Raw genomic sequence first — 24,095 nt, 5'->3', positions numbered from 1 at the left:
TGACAAATTCAGACTTTAATTGAACAAAGTAGGGAAAACCACTAGACCATTCAGGTATGACCTAAATCAAATCTCTTACGATTATACAGTGGAAGTGAGAAATAGATTCAAGGGATTAGATCTGATAGAGCGCCTGATGAACTATGGACGGAGGTTCGTGACATTGTACAGAAGACAGGGATCAAGACCATCCCCAAGAAAAAGAAATGCAAAAAAGCAAAATGGCTGTCTGCAAAGGACTTACAAACAGCTGAGAAAAAAAGAGAAGCTAAAGGCAAAGGAGAAAAGGAAAGATATATCCATCTGAATGCAGAGTTCCAAAGAATAGTAAAGAGAGGTAAGAAAGCATTCCTCAGTGATCAATGCAAAGAAATAGAGGAAAACATAGAATGGGATAGACTAGAGATCTCTTCAAGAATATTAGAGATCCAAGGGAACACTTCTTGCAAAGATGGGCACAATAAAGGACAGAAATGGTATGGACATAACAGAAGCAGAAGATATTACGAAGAGGTGGCAAGAATACACAGAACTATACAAAAAAGATCTTAATGACCCAGATAACCACAATGCTGTGATCACTCACCTAGACCCAGACATCCTGGAATGTGAAATCAAGCGGGCCTTCACTACAAACAATGCTAGTGGAGGTGATGGAATTTCAGCTGAGCTATTTCAAATCCTAAAAGATGATGCTGTGAAAGTGCTGCATTCCATGTGGCAGCAAATTTGGAAAACTCGGCAGTGGCCATTGGACTGGAAAAGGTTAGTTTTCATTCCAATCCCAAAGAAAGGCAATGCCAAAGAATGTTCAAAGTACCGCAAAATGGCAGTCATCTCACACACTAGCAAAGTAATGCTCAAAATTCTCCAAGCCAAGCTTCAACAGTACGTGAACCATGAACTTCCAGATGTTCAAGCTGGATTTAGAAAAGGTAGAGGAACCAGAAACCAAATTGCCAACATCCTCTAGATCATAGAAAAAGCAAGACAGTTCCAGAAAAACATCTACTTCTGCTTCATTGACTATGCCAAAGCCTTTGACTGTGTGGATCACAATAAACTGTGGAAAATTCTGAAAGAGATGGGAATACCACACCACCTTACCTGCCTCATGAGAAATTTGTTTGCAGGTCAAGAGACAACAGTTAGAACTAGACATGGACAACAGACTGGTTCCAAAGGGACCAGTCTTGGGAAAGGAGTAAGTCAAGGCTGTATAATGTCACCCTGCTTATTTAACTTCTATGTAGAGTACATCATGTGAAATGCGAGGCTGGATAAAGCACAAGCTGGAATCAAGATTGCCGGGAGAAATATCAATAACCTCAGATATGCAGATGACACCACCCTTATGCCAGAAAGTGAAGAATTAAAGAACCTCTAGATGAAAGTGAAAGAGGACAGTGAAAAAGTTGGCTTAAAACTCAACATTCAAAAGACAAAGATCATGGCATCCAGTCCCATCACGTCATGGCAAATAGATGGGGAAACAATGGGAATAGTGAGACTTTATTTTCTTGGGCTCCAAAATCACTGCAAGATTGTGACTGTGGCCATGAAATTAAAAGACACTTGCTCCTTGGAAGAAAAGCTACGTCCAACCTAGATAGCATGTTAAAAAGCAGAGACATTAATTTGCCAACAAAGATCCACCCAGTGAAAGCTATGGTTTTTCCGGTGGTCAGGTATGGATGTGAGAGTTGGACTGTAAACAAAGCTGAGTGCCAAAGAATTGATGCTTTTGAACTGTGATAATGGAGAAGACTCTTGAGAGTTCCTCGTTCTGCAAAGAGATCAAAGCAGTCAATCCTAAAGAAATTCAACCCTGAATATTCACTGGAATGACTGATGCTGAAGCTGAAGCTCCAATACTTTGGCTACCTGATGGGAAGAACTGACTCATTTGAAAAGACCCTGATGCTGGGAAAGATAGAAGGCGGGAGGAGAAGGGGATGACAGAGGATGAGATGGTTGGATGGCATCACTGACTTGATGGACATGAGTTCGAGCAAGCTCTCAGAGTTGGTAACGGACAAGGAAGCCTGGCAAGCTGCAGTCCATGGGGTTGCAAAGAGTCAGACAGAATCAAGCTACTGAATCAAACTGAGCAATAAAGATCCAGTAAAGTCAAAAAAACAAAAAAGCAATTTTTTAAAAAAAAGAAAAGAAGCATGAATACAGAACTCAATAGCACCATCAAAAATAAGATCTAAGCAACATTTATAGACTACTTCACTCAACAACTGCAGAATTTTTTTAACTCAAATGCTTACAGAATACAAACAAGACAACCCTACACTGGGTCATCAAAATCCTGGAAGAAGAGGAGAGACTCCCAACAAATTTGAAATCATACAATATGTTCTCTGAAAACAATGAAATTGAACTAGAAATCAATAGTAGGAAGATAACTGGAAAACTTTCAAATCTTTGGAAACTGAACACCACACTTCTAAAGTATGGTGAAGAATAAGGCTCAAGAGAATTTAAAAATAAAGTGATTGATAATAAAACAAAAACACACTGTACTACAATCTGTGGGATGCTGTTAAAGCAGGATAGCACGAAAATGCTTACATAAGAAATGCTTACATTTGGGAACTTCCGTGGTGGTTTACCAGTTAAGAACCTTGTTTCCAATGAAGGAGACATAGGTTTGATCCCTGGTTAGGGAACTAAGATCCCACATGCCTTGGGGCCAACTGAGCCCACACACAGTAGAGCATGTGTGCCATAACTAAAGCTTTTGCATTGCAGTGTAGATTGCATGGTGGAACTAAAATCCGATGCAGCCAAATAAATAGATAAATATTTTTTAAAAAGAAAAAGAAAAACACGTTACACAACTCATCCACTGTGAAATAGACAGTATGAACAGTCCTATAACCATTAAGGGAGTTGAATCCATAATTAAAATACCACACACACCCCACCCCACCCTCAAACCTCTATAGTTTGTAGTTTCCCTAAAGAATCCTACCAAACATTCAAAGAATGAACACTAATTCTACACAATCTCTTTTAGAAAACAAGAAGACGGGACACTTTCCAATTAATCTTCAGAAGCTAGTATTACCCTGGCCAATTTAGGCAAAGACAGTAAAGAAAACAAACAAAAACCACTGACAGACATCTCTCATGAATAAAGAATAAAAAATCCTTAATGACATAATAGCAAATAAAATTCAGCAATATATAAAGAGAATTTCATACCAAGAAGGCATGAATCACAGGAAGGCATTTATTCCAGGGATGAAAGGCTGGTTCAAATTCAAAAGTCAATCAATATAATCCACAATATTAACAGTCTAAAGAAAATTCACATGATCATATCAACTGATAAAGGAAAGGTTTTTTGGTTTTTTTTTTCATTTTTAAAATGTAGTTTTTTTGTTTGTTTTTGTTTTTTTTTTGTTTGTTTTGTTTTTTCATTTATTTTTATTAGTTGGAGGCTAATTACTTCACCACATTGCAGTGGGTTTTGTCATACATTGACATGAATCAGCCATGGATTTACATGTATTCCCCATCCTGATCCCCCCTCCCACCTCCCTCTCCACCCGATTCCTCTGGGTCTTCCCAGTGCACCAGGCCTGAGCACTTGTCTCATGCATCCCACCTGGGCTGGTGATCTGTTTCACTAGAGATAATATATATGCTGTTCTCTCGAAACATCCCATCCTCGCCTTCTTCCACAGAGTCCAAAAGTCTGTTCTGTACATCTGTGTCTCTTTTGCTGTTTTGCATATAGGGTTATCGTTACCATCTTTCTAAATTCCATATATATGTGTTAGTATGCTGTAATGTTCTTTATCTTTCTTGCTTACTTCACTCTGTATAATAGGCTCCAGTTTCATCCATCTCATTAGAACTGATTCAAATGAATTCTTTTTAACGGCTGAGTAATATTCCATGGTGTATATGTACCACAGCTTCCTTATCCATTCGTCTGCTGATGGGCATCTAGGTTGCTTCCATGTCCTGGCTATTATAAACAGTGCTGCGATGAACATTGGGGTGCACGTGTCTCTTTCAGATCTGGTTTCCTCAGTGTGTATGCCCAGAAGTGGAATTGCTGGGTCATATGGCAGCTCTATTTCCAGTTTTTTAAGGAATCTCTGCACTGTTCTCCATAGTGGCTGTACTAGTTTGCATTCCCACCAACAGTGTAAGAGGGTTCCCTTTTCTCCACACCCAAAGGAAAGGTTTTGACAAATTCAACAATCACACACAATAAAAACTCCAGAAAAACAGGAATTAAGAAACTTACACAACTTGATAAAGAGAATTTATTTAAATTTTGCAACTAACATGCTTAACTGTGAAAGACTAAATGCTTTCCCCCTAAGATGGGGAATAGGGCAAGGATGGAGGTTTGCTCCCAGCCCTGCTTTTCCACATTATGCTGGAAGTTCCATTCAGTGGAATAGGGCAGGAGAAGCTTGCCCTCTTAGAAACTGAAAGAAAGAAAGAAAACTGCCCTTATTTGCAGATGACATAATTGTCTACACAGAAAATCCAGGACTGCGAAAAACTAAAAACAAAAACAAAAACCGCACCAAAACCCTTCTTAAACCATTCCAGCATGGTCTCAGACTACAAAATAAACTTACAAGAATCAAGTATGTTTCTTATCCTATAAATAAATGTGTTGTCACCACAATTTTAAATATATTATAATTTACAACTGCTGATAAAGTGAATTACCTAGCTCTAAATCTAACAAAACAAGCACAAAATGTATATGCTAAGAATTTATATAACAGTGATGAAATAAATTAAAAAAAAAGTAAATGAAGAACCATATTGCATTCACAGATTGGAAGACTCAGATGATAACAATGCCAGTGTTCCCCAAATTGATATACAGGTTGGTTTAACAAAATCCCTATCAAAATCTCAGTAAGATCCTTTGTAGTCATGGACTAGATTATTCTAAAATTTACAGAGAAAGGAATTAAAATAGCTAAAATCAAAGGGATTAAAATAGCTAAAATAATTTTGGAAAAAAAAAAAGAATAAAATAAAGTAAAAGACTCAATCTACCCAACTTTAAGACTTAGCATATAGCTACAGTAATCAAACTTGTATAGTACTAACAGAGAAAGAGACAAAGATCAATGGAACAGAATAGAGAACCTAGGAAAAGACTCACACAAATATGTTCAAGTTTTCTGACAAGGGAACAAAAGCAATCCAGTGGAGGAGAGGCAGCCTTTTCAACAGATGGCATTGGAGCAACTGGCAAAAAACATCCACTGGCAAAAAATATGAACCTTGACCTCAGTCTCACATTTACACAAAATTAGAGGTCATGGAGTTAAATGTAAATGGATCACAGATCATGGATTAAATGGACTCAACTGTAAAATGTGAAACTATCTCACTTTTAGGAAAAAATAGGAGAAAATCTTTGGGATCTAATACTAAGCAAAGAGTTCTTAGACTTTATACCAAAAGCCTGATACTTAAAAGGAAAAACTAACAACCTGGACTTAATCCAGATTTAACACTTTTGCTCTGTTAAAAACTCTGTTAAAGGGATGGAAAGACAAGTTTCAGAGTAAGAGGAAAAATCTGCAAAACACATATCCAGCAAAGGACAAGTATCTGGAATATATATTGAGTTCTTAAAACAATAGTAAAAAAGTAAATGGTCCAATTAGAACCACGGGCAAAAGTCATAAAGAAACATTTCACATAAGAGGATATTCAGACAGTGGAGAAGCATATGAAAAGATGTCCAACTTTATCAGCCATGAGGGAAATGCAAATTTAAACCACAGTGAGATATCACTTATTTGAATGGCTTTAAAAAAAAAGTAACAACAACAAACGGTGAGAGGATGTAGGCAGTGTAGTTTAGTCATACATAGCTCACAGGAATGCAAAATGGAACAGTTGCTCTTGAAAAGGAAGTTACTCTGGAAAATAAAAGCTTCCCTACAAAACTAAATATGCACTTCCCAGTCAACTTAACAACTGCATGCCTGAGCATTTATCCCAAAGAAATAAAGACTGACATTCACACAAAACCTGTATGCAAATATTCATAGCAGCTTTATGCAAAATGGCCCCTGTGGGGAGAGAGCAAATTAGCCAGGATGGCTGTGTTCAGGCTCTCTCACCCCACATTTTGTAAATAATGACTATTAACAGCTGAAATCATTTATAGCACTGCACATGCACTCATGAGGTACTCCCTTGGTCACGGGCTACTTTGTGGGGTATCCCTGTATGAGCTCACCATGAAAAACTCTGGCTGCTGCTACATTGGGGCTATGTTGGAAGAACATCATGATTATGTTATATGAGGTTATATTACAGCTTGTTATGGCTACATTACGATTACCTTGTGGCTGCTGCTATGGCTGCCACGCCAGCCAGGAGAGACGCTGTATTGTGGCTGCTATGCCAGCCAGGAGAGAATAAACATGTCTGTAGTTCCTACGGCTCCTCAAGTCTTCTTCTAGCCTCTCAGCTCGTGCCTTGCCTACCCTGAGTTCAGCGAACAGTGTGGACAGTGTGAAAAGCGAGACAATTGGCACTGTGAGCAGATTCAGCAAGACAGCCCCAACTAGAAACAACCAAGATGTCCTTCAATGGGTGACTGGTTAAACAAACTGTAGTATGGCCATACCAAGACATTGCACCCAGCACTAAAAAAGGAACAGATTACTGATACATGCAAAACCCTGGCTGAAGCTCCACAGAATTATGCTGTAAATTCCCAAATGTTACATACTGTATGAATCCATTCATATAATTTTCTTGAAATGACAACATTACAGAGATATAAAACAAGTTAATAGTTGTCAGAGAAAGATGAGAGCATGGTGTAAAAGAGAAGTGAGTTTGGCTATAAAAGGCAAAATGAAGGATTCTCCAATGAAGCAAATGACCTGTATCTTGTATGTATCCATGTCAATTTGCTAGTTGTGACACTGTATATTTTCACAAGATGTTGCCATTTAAGAATTTCCCACAGTTTGTTATGATCCACACAGTCAAAGGCTTTAGCATAGTCAATGAAACAGAGGTAGACGTTTTTCTGGAATTCTCTTGCTTGTTCTATGATCCAATGGATGCTGGCAATTTTGTCTCTAGTTCCTCTGCCTTTTCTAAATCCAGCTTGTACATCTGGAAATTCTTGGTTCATGTACTGTTGAAGCCTAGCTTGAAGGATTTTGAGCATTACCTTACTAACATGTGAAATATGGGAGAAATATCAATAACCCAGATATGCAAATGACACCACCCTAATGGCAGAAAAGCACAAAGGAACTAAAGAGCCTCTTGATGAAGGTGAAAGAGGAGAGTGAAAAAGTTGGCTTAAAACTCAGCATTCAAAAAACTAAGATCATGGCATCCAATCTCATCACTTCATGGCAAATAGGGAAACAATGGAAACAATGACAGACTTTATTTTCCTGGGCTCCAAAGTCACTGTGGATGGTGACTGCAGCCAGGAAATGAAAAGACACTTGGTCCTTGAAAGGAAAGTTATGACAAACACAGACAGCATATTGAAAAGCAGAGACATCACTTTGGCGACAAAGTTCCGTATAGTCAAAGCTATGGTTTTCCCAGCAGTCATGTATGGATGGATGTGAGTTGGCCCATAAAGAAAGCTAAGTGCTGAAGCACTGATGCTTTCAAACTGTGGTGTGAGAAGACTCTTGAGAGTCTCAGACTGTAAGGAGATCAAACCAGTCAATCCTAAAGTTTTGAATATTCACTGGAAGGACTGATGCTGAAGCTGAAGCTCCAAAACTCCAGTCACCTGATGCGAAGATCGGACTCACTGGAAAAGACCCTGATGCTGGGAAAGACTGAGGGCAGGAGGAGAGGGGGTCGACAAGAGGATGAAACGGTTGGATGGCATCACTGACTCAATGGACAACAGTTTGAGCAAACTCCAGGAAATGGTGAAGGCAGGGAAGCCTGGCATGCTGCAGTCCACAGGGTCACAAAAAGTCAGACACCACTTAGTGACTGAACAATAACAAATATTACTTAGTATAAAAGTATAAGCAATCTGATACTTAGTATAAAAGTATAAGGGATCTCTTGTGAGTACAAGAGATTCAACTTCATGTAAATTGAACTATATGTGAATTTACAGTTACATAAAAAAATTTAAAATATATAAATTTCATGTGCACCCATGATCACAGAGCAGCATTACTCACAATAGCCAAAAGGTCAAAGCGACCTAAGTGTCCATCAATGAATGAACAGATAGACAAAATGCATTATATACATAGCAGGGAATACTATTCAGCCTTAAAAAGGAAGGAGATTCTGCACATGTTACTTCAAGGATGAACCTTGAGGTCATTATGCTTAATGAAATAAGCCAGTCATGAAAAGAAAAATGCTGTATGATTCCACTTACAGGAGCTATCTAGAGTAGTCAAGTCACAGAATAAGTAGAATGGTGGCTTCAAGAGGCTGGGGGGTATGAGGAATGGACGGAGTTACTTAATTTGTGAGGAATTTCAACTTGGGCAGATGGAGAAGGAAATGACAACCCACTCCAGTATTCTTGCCTGGAGAATCCCATGGACAGAGGAGCCTGGCAGGCTACAGTCCACAGGATCGCAAGAGTCGGACATGACTTAGAGACTAAGCCACCACCACCACCAGATGGAAAAACACTAGAGATTGGCGCCACAACAATATCAATATGTTTAATATTACCGAACACTTAAAGACACTATATTAAAAATGGTTAAGATAGTATATTTTATGTTATGCCTATACTACCATTTATTTTTTAAAACCAAAAAAAAAAAAAGGTTTTCATGATGGTGATTTCTAGTTCACTAGGCAGCAACTATCTTCAACAGAGTGATAAAACAACACTGAATATCAAAATATACATCTTTCTTTCACAAGATGCATATCAAAGCTCATTAGATATTAAGTTTACAGTATCTCCCTGTGTGTCACACTAATCAAAGATCTATCAATTTTTAATAAGAAATATGAGTTTCATCTCCTTTGGGTCATGTACATTCAACAGCCATCACAGTACATGATAGATACTGAAACACATGTGCTAAGCACATTGCTCCAGAAATCACTCACCGGGGGTAGCTGGAAGGTAGTCACCTGCTGTGCGTCCCTCAAACTCACTTCCTGAAGAATGGAAGTGTCTTGCAGGACTGAAAGAGATCAGAAAAGAATCCCATAAAAAATCTAAGTCTCTTTTCTCACCTGAAGAAAGAGGATCACCAGATGATGTACGTAAAAATCACTTGCAAACCATAAGGATTTCTATTGCTTTGCTTTCAGACATGTCAATGTGGGCTTTAACACGAAATGCCTGGGTTCCAGTTGGCTCTGCCACCAACCAGCTATGTGACTCCCATGTCCAGGGACCTCAGCTCTATCATCCATGATATGAGGGAAATAAAGGTTAAAACTCCAGAGTAAAAGGTCAGTAAGAGTTGTTGGCAACAGATTTTGTGGGACTCTAGTGTCATGTAAATTTATACATTTATAAGTTTATAAACTGCAAAGCTCCTTAAGGAAGCCTATCTTTCTTATCTCTATTAGATGTTCCTGGAAGAGTACTTAGCACAGTACCCTAACCACTAATCACACAAAAAATGCAGAGTGTAGCATTGGGATCATCTCCCTCTCCCTTATCCTGGGCTACAAAGAGCCTCTGCTATATTCTCATGTGATTTCTCTCCCCTGACAAGCTCCTGCTTGGGCTTCTGCAAGAAGTGAGTCATATACTTGGCTTATTGTGCAGTCATGTCAAATGACCTGTGTTTCAAAAAGTGCTCCTTTCATAGAATAAACTTGGAAGGATGAACTATCATCTCTCAGTTTAGAGAAAATTCAGGAGATTAACCCCAGCTCATAATGCAAAATCAGTACCAAATAGAAGCCAATGCTCCTCACCTTTCACACTTGGGATGCAAAGCTTTCTGCAAACAGGGGCAGGTGTGGTTACTTGGAACAAGAGCCTAAGACAGGAGCCAGCTTAGCCAGCAGTGACATTTGGGGAGCAGTTCCCTATGGGAGGCAGCCTCATCACCCTGCTGCCAGCAGCTCAGGGTTGGTGGGCATGGATTTGAGGAAGGGACTTTTAAAAAAAATAATTATTTATTTATTTGGCTGTGCCAGGTCTTAGCTATGGCACTCTGGATCTTTTATCTTCGTTGCAGCACACTGGATCTTTAGTTGTGGCATGCAAACTCTTAGTTGCAGCATGTGGGATCTAGTTCCCTGACCAGGAATCAAACTTGAGCCACCTGCACTGTAAGCATAGAGTATAGAGCATAGAGCATAGGGACCCGGGAAGTCCCTTGAAGAAGGGATGTTTTAATTCTGCTCTCATACCTACCACCTTCTGAGGGATAAAACACAGCCCTACCCTACCTTTCAGCATGATAAATGAGCACATCAATACTTTGAGGATTACTTTGAAAAGCTTTCAGCCTCTAAATAAAAACTATATTTTGGGGAAAATCTTCAAGATTAACAACTATATGGTTTTTAATGGAAATTCTTCCCAGTGATCAATCACCTGAACATTTAAGGTATTGCTCATAGCTAAATCTCATCATACTTTCTTCGTCCATTTATTATTACTGCTCAGGGAAATGGCAGCTCTGACCCTTTTGACACACAGTAGCTGGCTTATCTCAGAACTCTACCCGGAAGTGAGCAGGCTGACACAGTTCCTTAAGACTCTCTCATAGCCCGTAGAACCTGTAGAACCCAGGCTGTTGGCACGGGCATGCATGCTGGGTAACTTCAGTCATGTCTGACTCTTTGCCACCTTATGGGCTATAGGCCACCAATCTCCTCTGTCCATGGGAATCTCCAGGCAAGAATATTGGGAGTGGGTTGCCATTTTCTCCTCCAGGGGATCTTCCCAACCCAGGGATTGAACCTGCATCTCTTGGGTCTCCTGCATTGGCAGGTGGGTTCTTTACTACTAGTGCCACCTGGGAAACATTTATTTGGGCAAATGGTTGTTTCTCATGACTGTGGTTGTGGGCTAAATTGCATCTCTGCTGAATTCATATTAAAAGTCCCAACCCTCAATACCTCAGAATGGGAATATATTTGGACATAGGATTTTTCAAGAAGTAGTTAAATTAAAATGAGGTAATGGGAGTGAACCCTAATCCAATATGCCTGATGCTCTCATAAGAAGAGGAGATTAAGACACAGACATACATAACGAAGACCATGTTAGGACACAGAAATGTCTGTTGTTTCAGCTGCCCAGTCTGTGGGACTGTATTATAGCAGCCCAAACAAACTAGCACATCTGTCTTGATTTTTAAGCAAGGAAAGGCTGGCATTTATTTGATTTGTATAAAAATCAGTGTAGTTTCACACATAAAGAAATGTAACTTTTCTACACTCTGAAGTTTACTACAGTAAGGACAACTTCTGTGAATCACCAAGAATGGATTTCTGGTCTCCTTATACTTTCTTCTGCCATCTGTAACTATAGTACAAAATGATGAGTCCACCCGAGCTAACCCTCACACCATACAGGTCACTTCCTTCAACCTGAGAGGACCAAATTTTTCCATGGTGATTACAACTAAAAATCATGGGCAGGGGACTTCGATGGTGGTCCAGTGTTTAAGACTCCATGCTTCCAATGTAGGGGTTCAGATTCAATCCCTGATTAGGGAACTAGATCCCACATGCTACATGGTGCAGCAAAAAAAAAAAATCTTAAACAAAAAAAACCCCTGGACTTTCCTGGTGGCTCAGTGGCAAAGAATCTGTCTGCCAATGTAGGAGACATAGGTTCAATCCCTGGTCTAGGAAGATTCCACAAGTCTCCAACTATTGAGCCTGTGCTCTAGAGTCTGGGAACTACAACTACTGAGCTCATGTGCTGCAATTACTGAAGCGCGTCTTGGGGTCTGGGCTCTGCATGAAAAGCCCATGTACCGCAACTGGAGAAAAACCCTCACAGCAACAAAGACCTGGCACAGACAAAAAGAAATAAGTAAAATTAAATTAAAAAACAAAAAACCCTAGGAGTTTGCATGCCACAACTAAGAGTGTGAACTCCACAGTGCAGCCAAAAAAAATTCATGGGCAACTCAGACCCCCTATTCAGTATTTTATGGGTAGCCAGGCATACCTCATTTTATTGCACTTTGCAGATATGTGTTTTAAAAAGTAAAGATTTCTGGCAACTCTGCATCAAAGCAATCCTACTGGTGCCATTTTCCCAACAGCATTGGCTTACTTCATGTTACTGTGTCACATTTTGAGAGTTCTCATAATATTTCAAACTTTTTCATTATTATCGTATTTGTCACAGTGACCTGTGATCAGTGATCTTTGATGTTACCACTGTAATTGTTTTCGGGTACCATAAACTATGCCCACATAAGACAGCAAATTTAACAGGTAAGTGTTGTGTGTGTTGTGCTGGCTCCCTCATTTCTCTCCTTCTTGGACCTCTATTTTGTGAGACACAACAATACTGAAATAAGGCCAATGAACAATCCTACAATAGCCTCTAAGTGTCCAAATGAAAGGAAGAGTCACATACCTCTCACATTAAAAGATTTAAAACAGTGAGGAAGGCATATCAAAAGCTGAAACAGACTGAGGGACTTCCCTTTTGTGGCCCAGTGACTAAGACTGCACTCCCAGTGCAGGGGGCCTGGGTTCAATCCCTGGTCAGGGAACTAGATCCCACATGTAGCAACTAAGAGTTTGCAAGCAGCAATTAAAGATTCTGCATGCCACCAGCCAAATAAATAAATACTAAAAATAAAAAAAAGCTGAGACAGGCTAAAAGCTAGGCCTCTTGCATCAAACAGCCAAGCTGTGAATGCAAACAAAAAGTTATTGCAAGAAATTAAAAGTGCTACTCCAATGAACACACAAGAAAGTGCAATAGCCTTATTGCTGATACAGTGGAAGTTTTAGTGGTCTGGATAGATCAAACAAGCCACAACATTCCCTTAAGCCAAAACCTAATCCAGAACAAGGCCGTAGTTCTTTTTATTCTACAAAGGCTGAGAGAGGTAAAAGCCACAAATATAATGTTTGAAACTAGCAGATGCTGATTCACAAGGTTCAAGGAAGAAATCTCTTCTCCATAATATAAAAGTGCAAGGTGAAGCAACAAGTTATCCAGAAGGTCAAGTTAAGATCATTAACGATGCTGCCTACACTGCACAACAGATTTTCAGTGTGGATAAAGCAGCCTTATATTAGAAGATGCCACATAGGACTTTCATAGCTACAGAAAAGGCAATGCCTGGCTTCAAAGCTTTAAAGAACAGGCTGACTCTCTTGTTAGGCACTAATGCAGCTGGTGACTGTAAGTTGAAACCAATGCACATTTACCATTCCCAAACTCCTAGGACCCTGAAGAATTATGCTAAAGCCACTCCGCCTGTGCTCTATAAATGGAACAAAGCCTAGATGACAGCACATCTGGTTACAACATGGTTCACTGAATATTTTAAGCCCCACTGTTGAGACTTACTGCTCAGAAAAAAAAGATTCCTTTCAAAACAGTACTGCTTTTTGAATAGTCACCCAAGAGATCTCTGATGGAGATGTACAAGATTAATGTTGTTTTCATGCCTACTAACACAACATCCATTCTGAAGCTCATAGATCAAAGAGTAGTTTCAAGTCTTATTATTTAAGGTAAGAAATACATTTCACAAAGCTATAGCTGCCATACACAGTGATTCTTCTGATGGATCTGGACAAAGTAAACTGAAAATCTCCTGGAAGGGAGTCACTGTTCTAGATGCCATTAAGAACATTCACGAGAACATTCCTGGTGGTCTAGCAGTTAGGGGGTTCCCACATAGCTTAGTCGGTAGAGAATCTGTAATGCAGGAGACCCGGGTTCTATCCCTGGATCGGGAAGATCCCCTGGAGAAGGAAATGGCAACCCATTCTAGTATTCTTGCCTGGAGAATCCCATGGACAGAGGAGTCTGGCAGGCTACAGTCCATGGGGTTGCAAGAGTTGGACACGACCTAGCGACTAAACCACCACTACCAGCGGTTAGGACTCAGCGCTTTCACTGCCAGGGCTCAGGTTCAACAGCTGGTTGGGGAACAAAGATCCCACAAGCCAGCATGGCCAGAAGAAAAAAAAACACTCATGGGAAGATACCAAAATATCAACATCAACACAACAGGAGTTTGAAAGAAGTTGACACCAATCCTCATGGATGACTTCGAGTGGTTCAAGGCTTGAGTGGAAGAAGAGATGGCAGATGCGGTAGAAACAGCAAAGAATCAGAATTAGAAGTGGAGCTTGAAGATGTGACTGAACTGCAAAAATCTTATGATAAAACTTGAAGAGTTGCTTCTTATGGATGAGTAGAGAAAGCAGTTTCTTGAAATGACATCTACTCCTGGTGAAGACGCTGTGAAGACTGGTGAAATGGCAACAAAAGCTTTAGAATATTACATGAACTCAATTGATACAGCAATGACAGTTTGAGAGGACTGATTCTATTTTAAAAAGAAAGAAGTTCTGTGGGTAAAATGCAATGAATCAGCATTATATACTATAGGAAAATCGTTCCTGAAAGGAATGATTCAATCGATGAGGCAAAAGTTAATTACCATCTCATTTTAAGACACTGACAGTTACCCCAACCTTCAGCAACCTTCAGCAACTGCCATTTTGATGAGTCAGCAGCCACCAACACAGAGGCAAGACCTTTCATCAGCAAAAAGATTTCAACTTGCTGAAGGCTCACACAATGGTTAACAATAAAATATTTTCAGTTAAAATAAGTACAATTTTTTGAGACATAAATGCTATTGTGCACGTAACAAACTACAGCGTAAATAAAAATTTCTTATGTACTGGAAAACCACAAGTTCAAGTCATTCACTTTATTGAGATTATCTCCACTGGACAGACTAGGACACTGAGGCTTGCAGAGTTTAGAAGCATGACCTGGGTCACAGCTGGAGGATTAAAAGCCAAGTGTATCTGCTGCCAAAGCCAACTGCTTGTGGCCATTAGTGCACTTTGTTACAGACATGGCTAGCCACCATTCAAGCCGCAAGTCCTGGCGATATCACTCTGTTCCCTAGGAGGCATTTTTATATCTTCTTTCAACATTATAAAATCTTGAGAGCAGAAGTTATTTAGCTGAGAAAAGAGATGTTCAGAGAGATAAGAGGACATGGCTATACTCAGCTCCCCACGCAGGCCCTATTTGGACAGTGATGGTGCCCAGCTGTCTCCAAACCAACAAAACAAACTCAGAGATGCGCCCTCAAAGCAGCGACATGATGCAGCCTCAAAAAACACCTACTCACAGTAGAGGTCCCTCCGGGCAGCCCTGGCACCATGAAGAGGACACTCTCATGAGATTCTCATTGAATTGCTCTAGGGAAGGACCAGACCCTGAAAAAGGTTCAGAGCCACTCAGGGAGCAGGAGAGAACCAAAATGTCAAGAGCTACTTCCAAGCCCACAGGGCCAGGTACAAACGCCCCTCCCCCACTCCCATGGGCACCCTACCTGGGTCCCCGCTGAGCTGGCCTGAGAGCCTGCTTGGAAGCCCAGGGCTCTGAGCCAGAGCTATGGGCTGGGCATCCTGGCTCTTTGCAAGGTCACTGTGGGGCTCTGCTGGCAGCTGCTCTTGCTCTTGGTCTGGAGGGCTGTCCCCATCGTCAATCACCACAGGGTCTTCACAGTGCTTGAGCTGCAATCCCAGAGAGGGCTCTTTAGAGCTCGGTGGAGAAGTCCCTGGCCAGATGAGGACCAGCAATTGTGCCAGGGACTGGGCAAATTCCCCCCGCCCTGGGCCTGCTGACCATTAACTCAACCACTAGAAGCACAGACCCACCTTGTTCAGGGCTATAAAGAGGGATGACATAACCGTGTCACAAATTAGAGCCTTTTGGTAATGGAGTCTGCCTTTGGGGTTATCAAACTTCAACATGGACATAACGAAAGCACATGGCTCTAGATGGAATTCCTCATCCCTGGCCAGGGAATACGTGACTCCACCAAAGCATCAAAGCGCAAGGTGGCCACCCTCTCCACATCTGCTGCCCAGCCCCACTCTCTCCCTCTCCCTTCCCATTCTCCCAGCCAGCCTAGCCCAGCCCCCTCTGCTCACCCACTGCCAGGGTCTCCCCGGCTCTCGTTCCAGGGCCTCCACAGCGGACACAGCCTGATCACCACTCTCAGGTTCCTGGGCTCGCACCCAGCCCTGGACCTCCCGGGGCAGGATGGCCAAGAACTGTTCCAGCACCAGCAGCTCCAGGATTTGCTCCTTGGTGTGCCTTTCAGGTCGCAGCCAGCCCCGGCACAGGTCCCAGAGGCGGTGTAGGGCCTCCCGGGGGCCTGCAGCCTCCTGGTAGCAGAAACGTCGGAAGAGGCGGCGGGAGGACTCGGGACTGGGAAGCTCACCCTGGGAGGAAGGGTTCTCTCCCGGTGGGCTCCTCATTTTCCTGGGCTCCTCACTTTCCTTTGGAGCCAAGACTCGGGGGCACAGGGCTGTGGGCATGATGGGATTTGATGGGGGTCAGCAGCAGAAGACGACCCTATTTCCAAACAGAAATCACTGGCTTCAATGTTCTGGTCTCCTGTAGTAGTTTTTTGGGGGTGGTGATGGGAAAAGTGAAAAAGCCCACAGAGATCAGCCCTTGGGAGAAGCACCAGGATATGTGCAAGTGTCAGTGCAGATGATCCTTACACAAAGGCAGAAAAGGAACAACCCCATTCCCCAAAGCATCATTATATGATTTCCCTAACTGAGGACTGGATGAACAAGGCAGGCAGTCCAGGAGAAAAGCAGTGACATTTCAACGTGGCACTGGTGTTCCAAGCATCCCAGGAGACCAGTGGGGCCGCATGCAGGAGAGAGATGGTAATTAACACTCTGTGGTACCTTCGATGGCCAGGTCCTCCTGGAAGGGACCTGAAATGGACGAGCTGAGAAGGCCGCTATCTTGAGGCTTCAGAGTCAAAGTCACCGTCCTTGCCCTTGAGACCTTTACAAAACGAGCTGAAAAGACAAAGACAAACATGCACAGGAAAAGCCTTCAAAGCTGATCCAGGACAGGAAATTCACCCTGCTGGTAGTGAGGGCTATCAGAGTTAGACCAACACAGAGCAAGTCAGTCTTGCTCAGTGGAGTATGCACCAGGAAGCAGGGAAGAAAGCAGACAGCCCCGAAGACACCCACACAAAAGATGCGTGTGTGCAGGCTCAGTCGCTCTGCGATGCGATGGACTGTAGCCCGCTAGGCTCCTCTGTCCATGGGGATTCTCCAGGCAAGAATACTGGAGTGGGTTGCCATGCCCTTCTCCAGAGGATCTTCCAGACCTAGGGATCTAACCTGCATCTCCTGCACTACAAGCAGATTCTTTACTGCTGAACCACCAGGGAAGCCCCCAAACAAGAGATGAGGAGAGGCAAAAGAGGCACATCCTGAGTTTACTAGAGAAAAATAACACTAAGTATTTAAAAACACCAGTGTTTTAAAAGGTGCCTCCACCCAATTCACTGAAGTCTGAATAGTAAACTTCAGTATATATTTAAAGATATCTGGACCTACGACCTGGCCTCCACCCATCTTGCCTTCTTTTCTCTTGTCATCTTCAAACCACAATGAAGAAAACCACATACACCTCACAGACCTTCCCCAGGCAGGACAGAGGTGGGGCTGTCATGGCACAGTCTCCACATATGCAGAGAAGGGGCTCAGGAGCCCCTGCATCTCCTCAGTGAACAAATGCAGGGCGACCAGGTTGGATGCATGAGACAAGTGCTCAGGGGTGGTGCACTGGGAAGACCCAGAGGGATGGGATGGGGAGGGAGGTGGGAGGGATGATCGGGATGGGGAACACATGTAAATCCATGGCTGATTCATGTCAATGTATGGCAAAAACCACTACAATATTGTAAAGTAATTAGCCTCCAAATAATAAAAATAAATGGAAAAAAAAAACAAAACAAAACCACAAATGCAGGGCGACATCAGAGTAGCAGCCACTAAACCAGAGTAAGGGACCCAGGGAAAACGAATGGCAAATACGGTCCAACACGGTCCCCTCCCCCACCATCAGGCCTCTGAGATCCTTGGACGTGGTCCCTTGCCCTTAACACCCGGTTTAGGAGACTCCCCAGCATGCCAGCACACATTACAGTTTGCCCCACCACCGGATTTCCTCCAGTGTCTGCTCCTGTATCTGACACCCAATCTCAGCCCGACTCAACTCCACCTTCCCTGAACTCGGCCATCACACATCTCCAGGGCCTCTGGGTTCCTCAGGTCTGCACCCACCCTCAGTGCTCTAGGGCATCTGGCTCTGGGCTTAGTCCATCATCCCTAACAGAGAGCCGTGTTCCTGTCACCCTGGCACCGGCACGTAGGAAGCTCAGAAATGATGAGTGATGAATGAATTAACGTTGATTAATTCAAGAGGATCCAACAGGGGGCGGGGCGTACTTAAAAGCAGCTCTACGAGGAGGAACGGAGCTGGATGAGCTGAAAGGGAAGGGGATGGGCATACCGTATGCCAGGGAAAGGGGCAAGGTTTCCTTTGATCCAGATCTCTCCCTGTCCCCTCCCTATACACCCACACCCACCTCCACTCTAGCCAGCTCCCGGCTCCTCACCTCACAGCATGGAACTCCTTCTCAGCGTCTACCTCAAAGCCCTCCTGCGGCGGAAGTCTACGGCGGCAGCTCCTCATCCTTCCAGCCCGGTCTCCCGGGTGTCCTTCCTGAGGCGGGTTCTCTGCGAGGGCCACTCTGTCCCTGGCTAGCCAAGACCCCGTCTCCTGCTCATCCAGAAAACCACGGCTCCGCTTAAGAGGGAAGAAGTGGGATCAAATGCAGGCGCCTGGAAAACATTTGTGTCGTCTCATCCCCCTGCCCAGGGATTCAGCGCTCAGCTCTGGGAGGGGAGGCCGGAGCGCGCGGGGCTGGGAGCCAGGGGACCGAGGAACGCGCAGTGGCGCGCGCGGGCCGCAGAAGCCGGGGCCGCCCGGGCCGCACTCACCTCCTCTCCGAGTCCCAGTTGGCGGGCCGTACAGGCCTGACCGCCTCCGGAGCCCGCCGGACGCTGAGGAAAGGAAAGGCCGAAGCCCTCCGGCTCCCTCCCCTGGGACACTTCCTGCTCCGCTCTAGGACCGGGGAGGTCTCCGCATCTCAGTGGTTCTCTCCTCCGCCCCCCGGCCGAGGTGTGCGCTAGGGGTGACATTCGACACCCCCGGCCCGGCCCGGCCGGCGCGCCCCGCCCTGCCACGCCCCGCTTCGCGCGCGCCCGGGCCTCGGCGCCTGGCCGGGGGCTTTGTGGGTCCGCCACGCCGCCTCTGCCGGGCCTCCCCGCGGGCTTGCGCCGGGGGCGCGCGTCGACGCGGGGCGGGAGGCAGGGGCCTCGAAGGCGCGACGGGGACCGCGCCTGGAGGCGGGTGGCGGGGCAGAGAAGCGGGCCAGCGGGAGGGCTCGCGCGGGTGCGCCCGGCTGTGGGCCGCCGCTGGTGTGGGAAGGTTGGTCTTGGGGCTCCTCTCTTCTCTGTTCTCCCCCTTCGGACTCGTACAAGGGGCTTGTTTACTCCCAGAAGGGCCGATCCGGGAGCCGAGGCTGAATGCTGGAGTTGGGAGGGGGAGCGGAGGAAGGAGGCTGCGGCGCACCGCGGCCCGTTACATTTCAGAATCGCCGTGTGGCACCCCCACCCCACGCCCGCAGGCCCAACCTCCTTCCAGCCAAAACCCCTCCTCTACGCCCGGCCCGCGGCCGCTGGAGAGGCGAGGAAGGCTCGGGAAAGGAAGACTCACCTTCCCCTTCTATCCGCTGTCTGATGCCCAAGGTGTCAGCCCTGGCTTTCGGAGGATGTGCGGAGTTTCACAGCTACTCGTTACACGTCCCTTCTGGGCATCAGGACAACCCTGGGGAGCGCCCAGAGGGACTTCGGTCCGTCTTGGCCCCCAGTGGGTGGTCGGGGAGCTTATAGCTCCCTTCAGTGTAGGGTGTGGCTAGCTGTTCACACTGAGTCAGGGGAACGGGCTAATGGACTTTGACTTGAAGTCGAGTCGCAGCGAGGGCCAGGAAGAATTAGGGACTCTGGACGTCTAGACAGGGCTCCTTGCCGCTACACTATGCTGAACATGTAGCTCGAAGACAGAGAGGTCTTCCTGGGACCATCCTTAATCTTGCAGGTTCTGGAGCTTGGGAGAAAGCATGTCTGGGGGTCCTGAGCTGGGCTGATTGACACCAACACTTCTCTTTTTCATCTGCTGGGCACTGAAGTTGAACTTTCCCATAGAAGAAGGCAAAGGAATGTCTCCATCTGCTAAACAGGATGGGCTTCCCAGGTGGGAAAGAATTGGTAAAGAATCCGCCTGCCAATGCAAGAGCCAGTGCATATGCGGATTGGATCCCTGGGTCTGGAAGATCCCCTGGAGGAGGAAATGGCAACCCACTCCAGTATTCTTGCCATGACTGAGCATGCAGACAGAGTCTAGAGAGGATACACTACTGCAGATAACTGATGTCCGGTCAGATCGAGCAGAACAATACCAGTTCCCCTAAAGAAAGGAAGTGGCCTGGTTGAGCAGATGTGAAAGAGGTGGGTGGACCATGAAACTGGATTGATTGATTGATTGATTTTTTGGTGGTGCTGCATGTCGTGTGGGGTCCTAGTTCCCCAACCAGGGGTGGAACCTGAACCCTCTGAATTGGAAGCACAGAATCTAAACCACTGGACCACTAAGTTGGGGTCTGGAACTGGATTTCTTGGCATTGCTTTCCTCGTTTCAAGGACTTGGGAGCCTTTTGTTTCTTCCTCTAAATAACAAATAATCATTCCTGAGTAAGGGAGTTAACAGGGAGTCACCGTTTGGTGTTTGCTTGGATTCTGTGACTTTTGCAGGAGATAAAGCAAAGGAGTAAAATTCATTTTTGTGAACAGTGATTGGTCCCCCAAATGACAGCCAGGTGCAGGCAGGGTCTCCCATCTCCCTGGAACCTGCAGATACCAGTGGGAACTACCCGCTTCAGATTTAACTGGACTCAACAGAACTCACCTGCACCCGTTTCTCAGGAGCACCAGCCAGGCATCATGGCTTGGAGGAGAGGCAGGGGAGGAACCAAGGATTAGCCAAGGCAGGTCAGACTAAGGTGCTTTGGTAAATAGTGCAGCCTGCTCTAAATTCCAGATCCTATATGCCTGAGTTCCCAGCCCTGTGATCGGGTGGGTGAGGGAACTACCTGTTGAGTGTTGGTAATCTGAGCTCATAGTTCTGTCCACTGCAGTTCTAAAGCAGGTAAATTCAGAGCCCAGAAATCCCTAACTCAGCATCAGATCAGTCCTCACTGCCCTGTCCAGTTCCTTCCCCCGAACTGACACCTCTCTGTGAACTATCTCTTCAAAGCTTTGTGTTTATTTACTGCGTTTTGCTCAGTACAGTGGTTATGAGTCAGAGCACCTAGGTTAAAACCTGCCTCATCAATTCCTAACCAGATGATCTTGGCTATACTTAACCTTTCTGTGCCTCAGTTTCCTCACCCAAAAAATGGATAATGCTGTCTACTTTACTGAATGTGTGGGGCCATTCAGTTATTTGACAAGTGTATACTGAGTACTCACTAGGCATTCATGGTGCTAGGTACTATTCCAGGTTCTCAGGGTGCATCTTTGAACACAATTGGCTGAGGGGATCGGTGAGAAGGGCAGGGCAAAATCAAAAACGTGATCTGCTATGTTTGATTCGCAGTGCAGAGGAAGAAGAACGCTTAGCAGTATCAGGTTATGGATGCTGGGGATGAGCTGGGGATGGTCACAGTATTAAGAAAGAGGTCAGGGCAGGTTCCACTGTGATGGTGACATCTGAGATGAGGGAGTTGATCAAGCTCAAGCATGGGTGAAAACAGGGTCCCAAGTGGAGGCCACCATGACAGCAAAGGCCCTAAACGTGTAGAAGCACAGGGAGGCAGTGAGTGAGTGAGGGCCATGGTGTGTCAGCTTGGGGTGGAGGTGGGGAGGCAACTGGAGACCGTGGGAAGGTGCTTTCTTTGACATCAAGTGGGATTATGACAGATACCACAAGTAAAGCAACAGAAAGAAAACCCTGAATGTAAATGCTACTCAAGGACCATTGATCCATCTCACAAGTAATGTTTCATTTGGTTTCTATTATGTCGCTGATTGTATGTATTTTTATAAAGTGCTTGCTGTGTGCCACCAGTTTTGTCAACCTTGGGGAGATCATAGTGGATAGATGATCCTGGCTTTTAGGAGCTAGAAGAGGAATCAGATGATAGATGGCATGAAAAAATAAAACAGGGTAAGAAGGAGCCTGCTAGGGTGGTTGGGTAGGACCTTCATAAGGTAACATTTGAGCAGAGAGCAGGTGGAGGGCAAATTGAACAGAAGTGTGCAAGAAGATCATTCCAGCAGAGGAACAGCGTATGCAAAGGTCATAAAGCAGGAGGCTTGTCCCCTGGCTAGAGAAAGGGGTAACTGGATGGAGTGACCATGGATTTTACACTTAGAAGTTTTCAAGTGAGGGCATGGCTTGATGGGACTTTAATTTTATTATTTTAAAAATTTTTATTTATATTTATATTTTTATAATATATAATATATATAATTATTTATAATTTTTATTAATTTTATTATTATCACTGTGCAGAGCAGATTGGATCTGGATGGAGGGAGGCAGAGGCTATTTTGAAGCAGCCACAGAAATGCAAGCAGGACATGGCCCATTCCAGAATCAGCTGGTGGAGGTGAGGCTGGTGAGCAGTAGTGGTTTCCTCCATGGTGTGCTACTGGGTGTTAAAGGAGTGAGAAATGTGTGTAGTTTTGGCCCCAGTTGGGTGATTGGAGAGTCTGCCTAGGAAACTGCAAAACAGTTTCTGGGAAGGGGTTGGGAGACAAAGATGGGTTTTGGACTTGCTAGGTCTGAAATGCTCAAGACAAATAGCTATGATGGTTCTGGGAGAAAGCCAAGACTAGAGGTGGAAATCTGTTGTCACAGCAAACAATAGGAGTTGAGATCCTAGCACAGACTCGGATGGGTAGAGGAGCTGTCTTAGAGGAGTTGAATGGGCCACACTAGCTTTGGAGACTAGAAAGAGAGGAGATCCAGAGGGGAAAAAGAGGAAAGGGGGAAGTGGGTAGGGGAAGGAGAAAGAGAGGGAGCAGCCACTATGAGGTGGAGAGAAGTCTGGGCAGTGCTGAGCCTTGGAATCCCATGCAGGCAAAGGTATTTTCAAGAAAGAGGGATAGTCATTGAGGATAAGTGCTGCTGCAAGATCAAATGAAATGAGGAAAAACCACTGATAAGAGCATTGACCCATAGTATTTGGTATACAGGCCCCCTAAGCAGAACGGAGGTGGTAGAGTGCTGGGATGGGGTAGTTTGGAGAGAGAAGGGAGGTGAGGGAGTGGAGACAGTGAGTAGAAAAAAGTAGCAGTAGCTGAGGGAGAATGGGTCCCATCTTAAAGATGAGAGAATTACAGTGTGTGGCTTAAAGGAAGGAGCGGCTGGGCAGGAGCCAGGAGGAGCAGAGAAGGGAGAAGAGGAGGCAAGGTGGTCTCTGGACCCTGAGCCTAACAGGGAGCAAGTGAGTGGAAGTCCATGGTGGACTTCTGAATACACAGACACTTCAGCAAAAGAAGAAGCAGGATGTGATGGTTTATTTTATGCATCAATTTGGCAAGGTCTTGGTGCCCAGTTATTTGATCACACAGAAGTCTCAAATTTGCTGTGAAGATACTTTTTGGCTGAGATTAACATTTAAATTAGTAGACTTTGCAATAAAACAGATTATCCTCCATAAATGAATGGGCTTCAATCAGTCTCTAAGTAAAGACCAAGGGAATTCCCTGGTGGTCCAGTGGTTAAAATAGCTCAGAGTTTTAACAATGTAGGGGGCATGAATTTGATCCTTGGTTGAGGAACCAAGATCACACATGCCGTGCAGCACCGCCAAAAGATTAAAACAAAAAAGAGTAAAGACTGAGGTTTACACACACACACACACACACACACACACACACACACATGCACATGCACACTGTCCTCCTCCTATCCCACACTTAAGGAATTCTGCCTGCAAGCTGTGAGGTTT

The 24,095-nt window shown here is 44.6% G+C and overlaps 2 protein-coding genes across 5 annotated transcripts in view; both read right to left on the bottom strand.

Annotated features, from left to right (window-relative positions):
• ZNF496 (zinc finger protein 496) overlaps positions 1 to 17,016 on the bottom strand; it is a 44,565-nt gene extending 27,549 nt beyond the window's left edge. For 3 of the 4 annotated variants that reach the window (XM_043465675.1, XM_043465676.1, XM_043465678.1), the window contains exons 1-4: positions 16,900 to 17,016; positions 16,126 to 16,552; positions 15,522 to 15,705; positions 9,097 to 9,173 (exon numbers count right to left, since the gene is read on the bottom strand). In XM_043465675.1, the coding sequence (XP_043321610.1) occupies positions 9,097 to 9,173; positions 15,522 to 15,705; positions 16,126 to 16,515 (651 nt within the window). In that variant the 5' untranslated portion in view covers positions 16,516 to 16,552; positions 16,900 to 17,016. The remainder of the gene's footprint in view (positions 1 to 9,096; positions 9,174 to 15,521; positions 15,706 to 16,125; positions 16,553 to 16,899) is intronic. The other variant, XM_043465677.1, reaches the window with a different exon arrangement.
• A 1,664-nt stretch (positions 17,017 to 18,680) lies between these two features.
• Positions 18,681 to 24,095, bottom strand: part of LOC122440882 (olfactory receptor 2C3-like) — a 24,545-nt gene continuing 19,130 nt past the window's right edge. Inside the window, exons 4-5 of the mRNA XM_043467562.1 lie at positions 19,018 to 19,640; positions 18,681 to 18,858 (exon numbers count right to left, since the gene is read on the bottom strand). Coding sequence (XP_043323497.1) covers positions 18,778 to 18,858; positions 19,018 to 19,640 — 704 coding nt within the window. The 3' untranslated portion in view covers positions 18,681 to 18,777. The remainder of the gene's footprint in view (positions 18,859 to 19,017; positions 19,641 to 24,095) is intronic.

Source organism: Cervus canadensis, chromosome 4, assembly GCF_019320065.1.
Source record: "Cervus canadensis isolate Bull #8, Minnesota chromosome 4, ASM1932006v1, whole genome shotgun sequence".
In the NCBI taxonomy this organism is placed as follows: Eukaryota; Metazoa; Chordata; class Mammalia; order Artiodactyla; family Cervidae; genus Cervus; species Cervus canadensis.
This window is presented reverse-complemented; position numbering and strand designations above follow the sequence as displayed.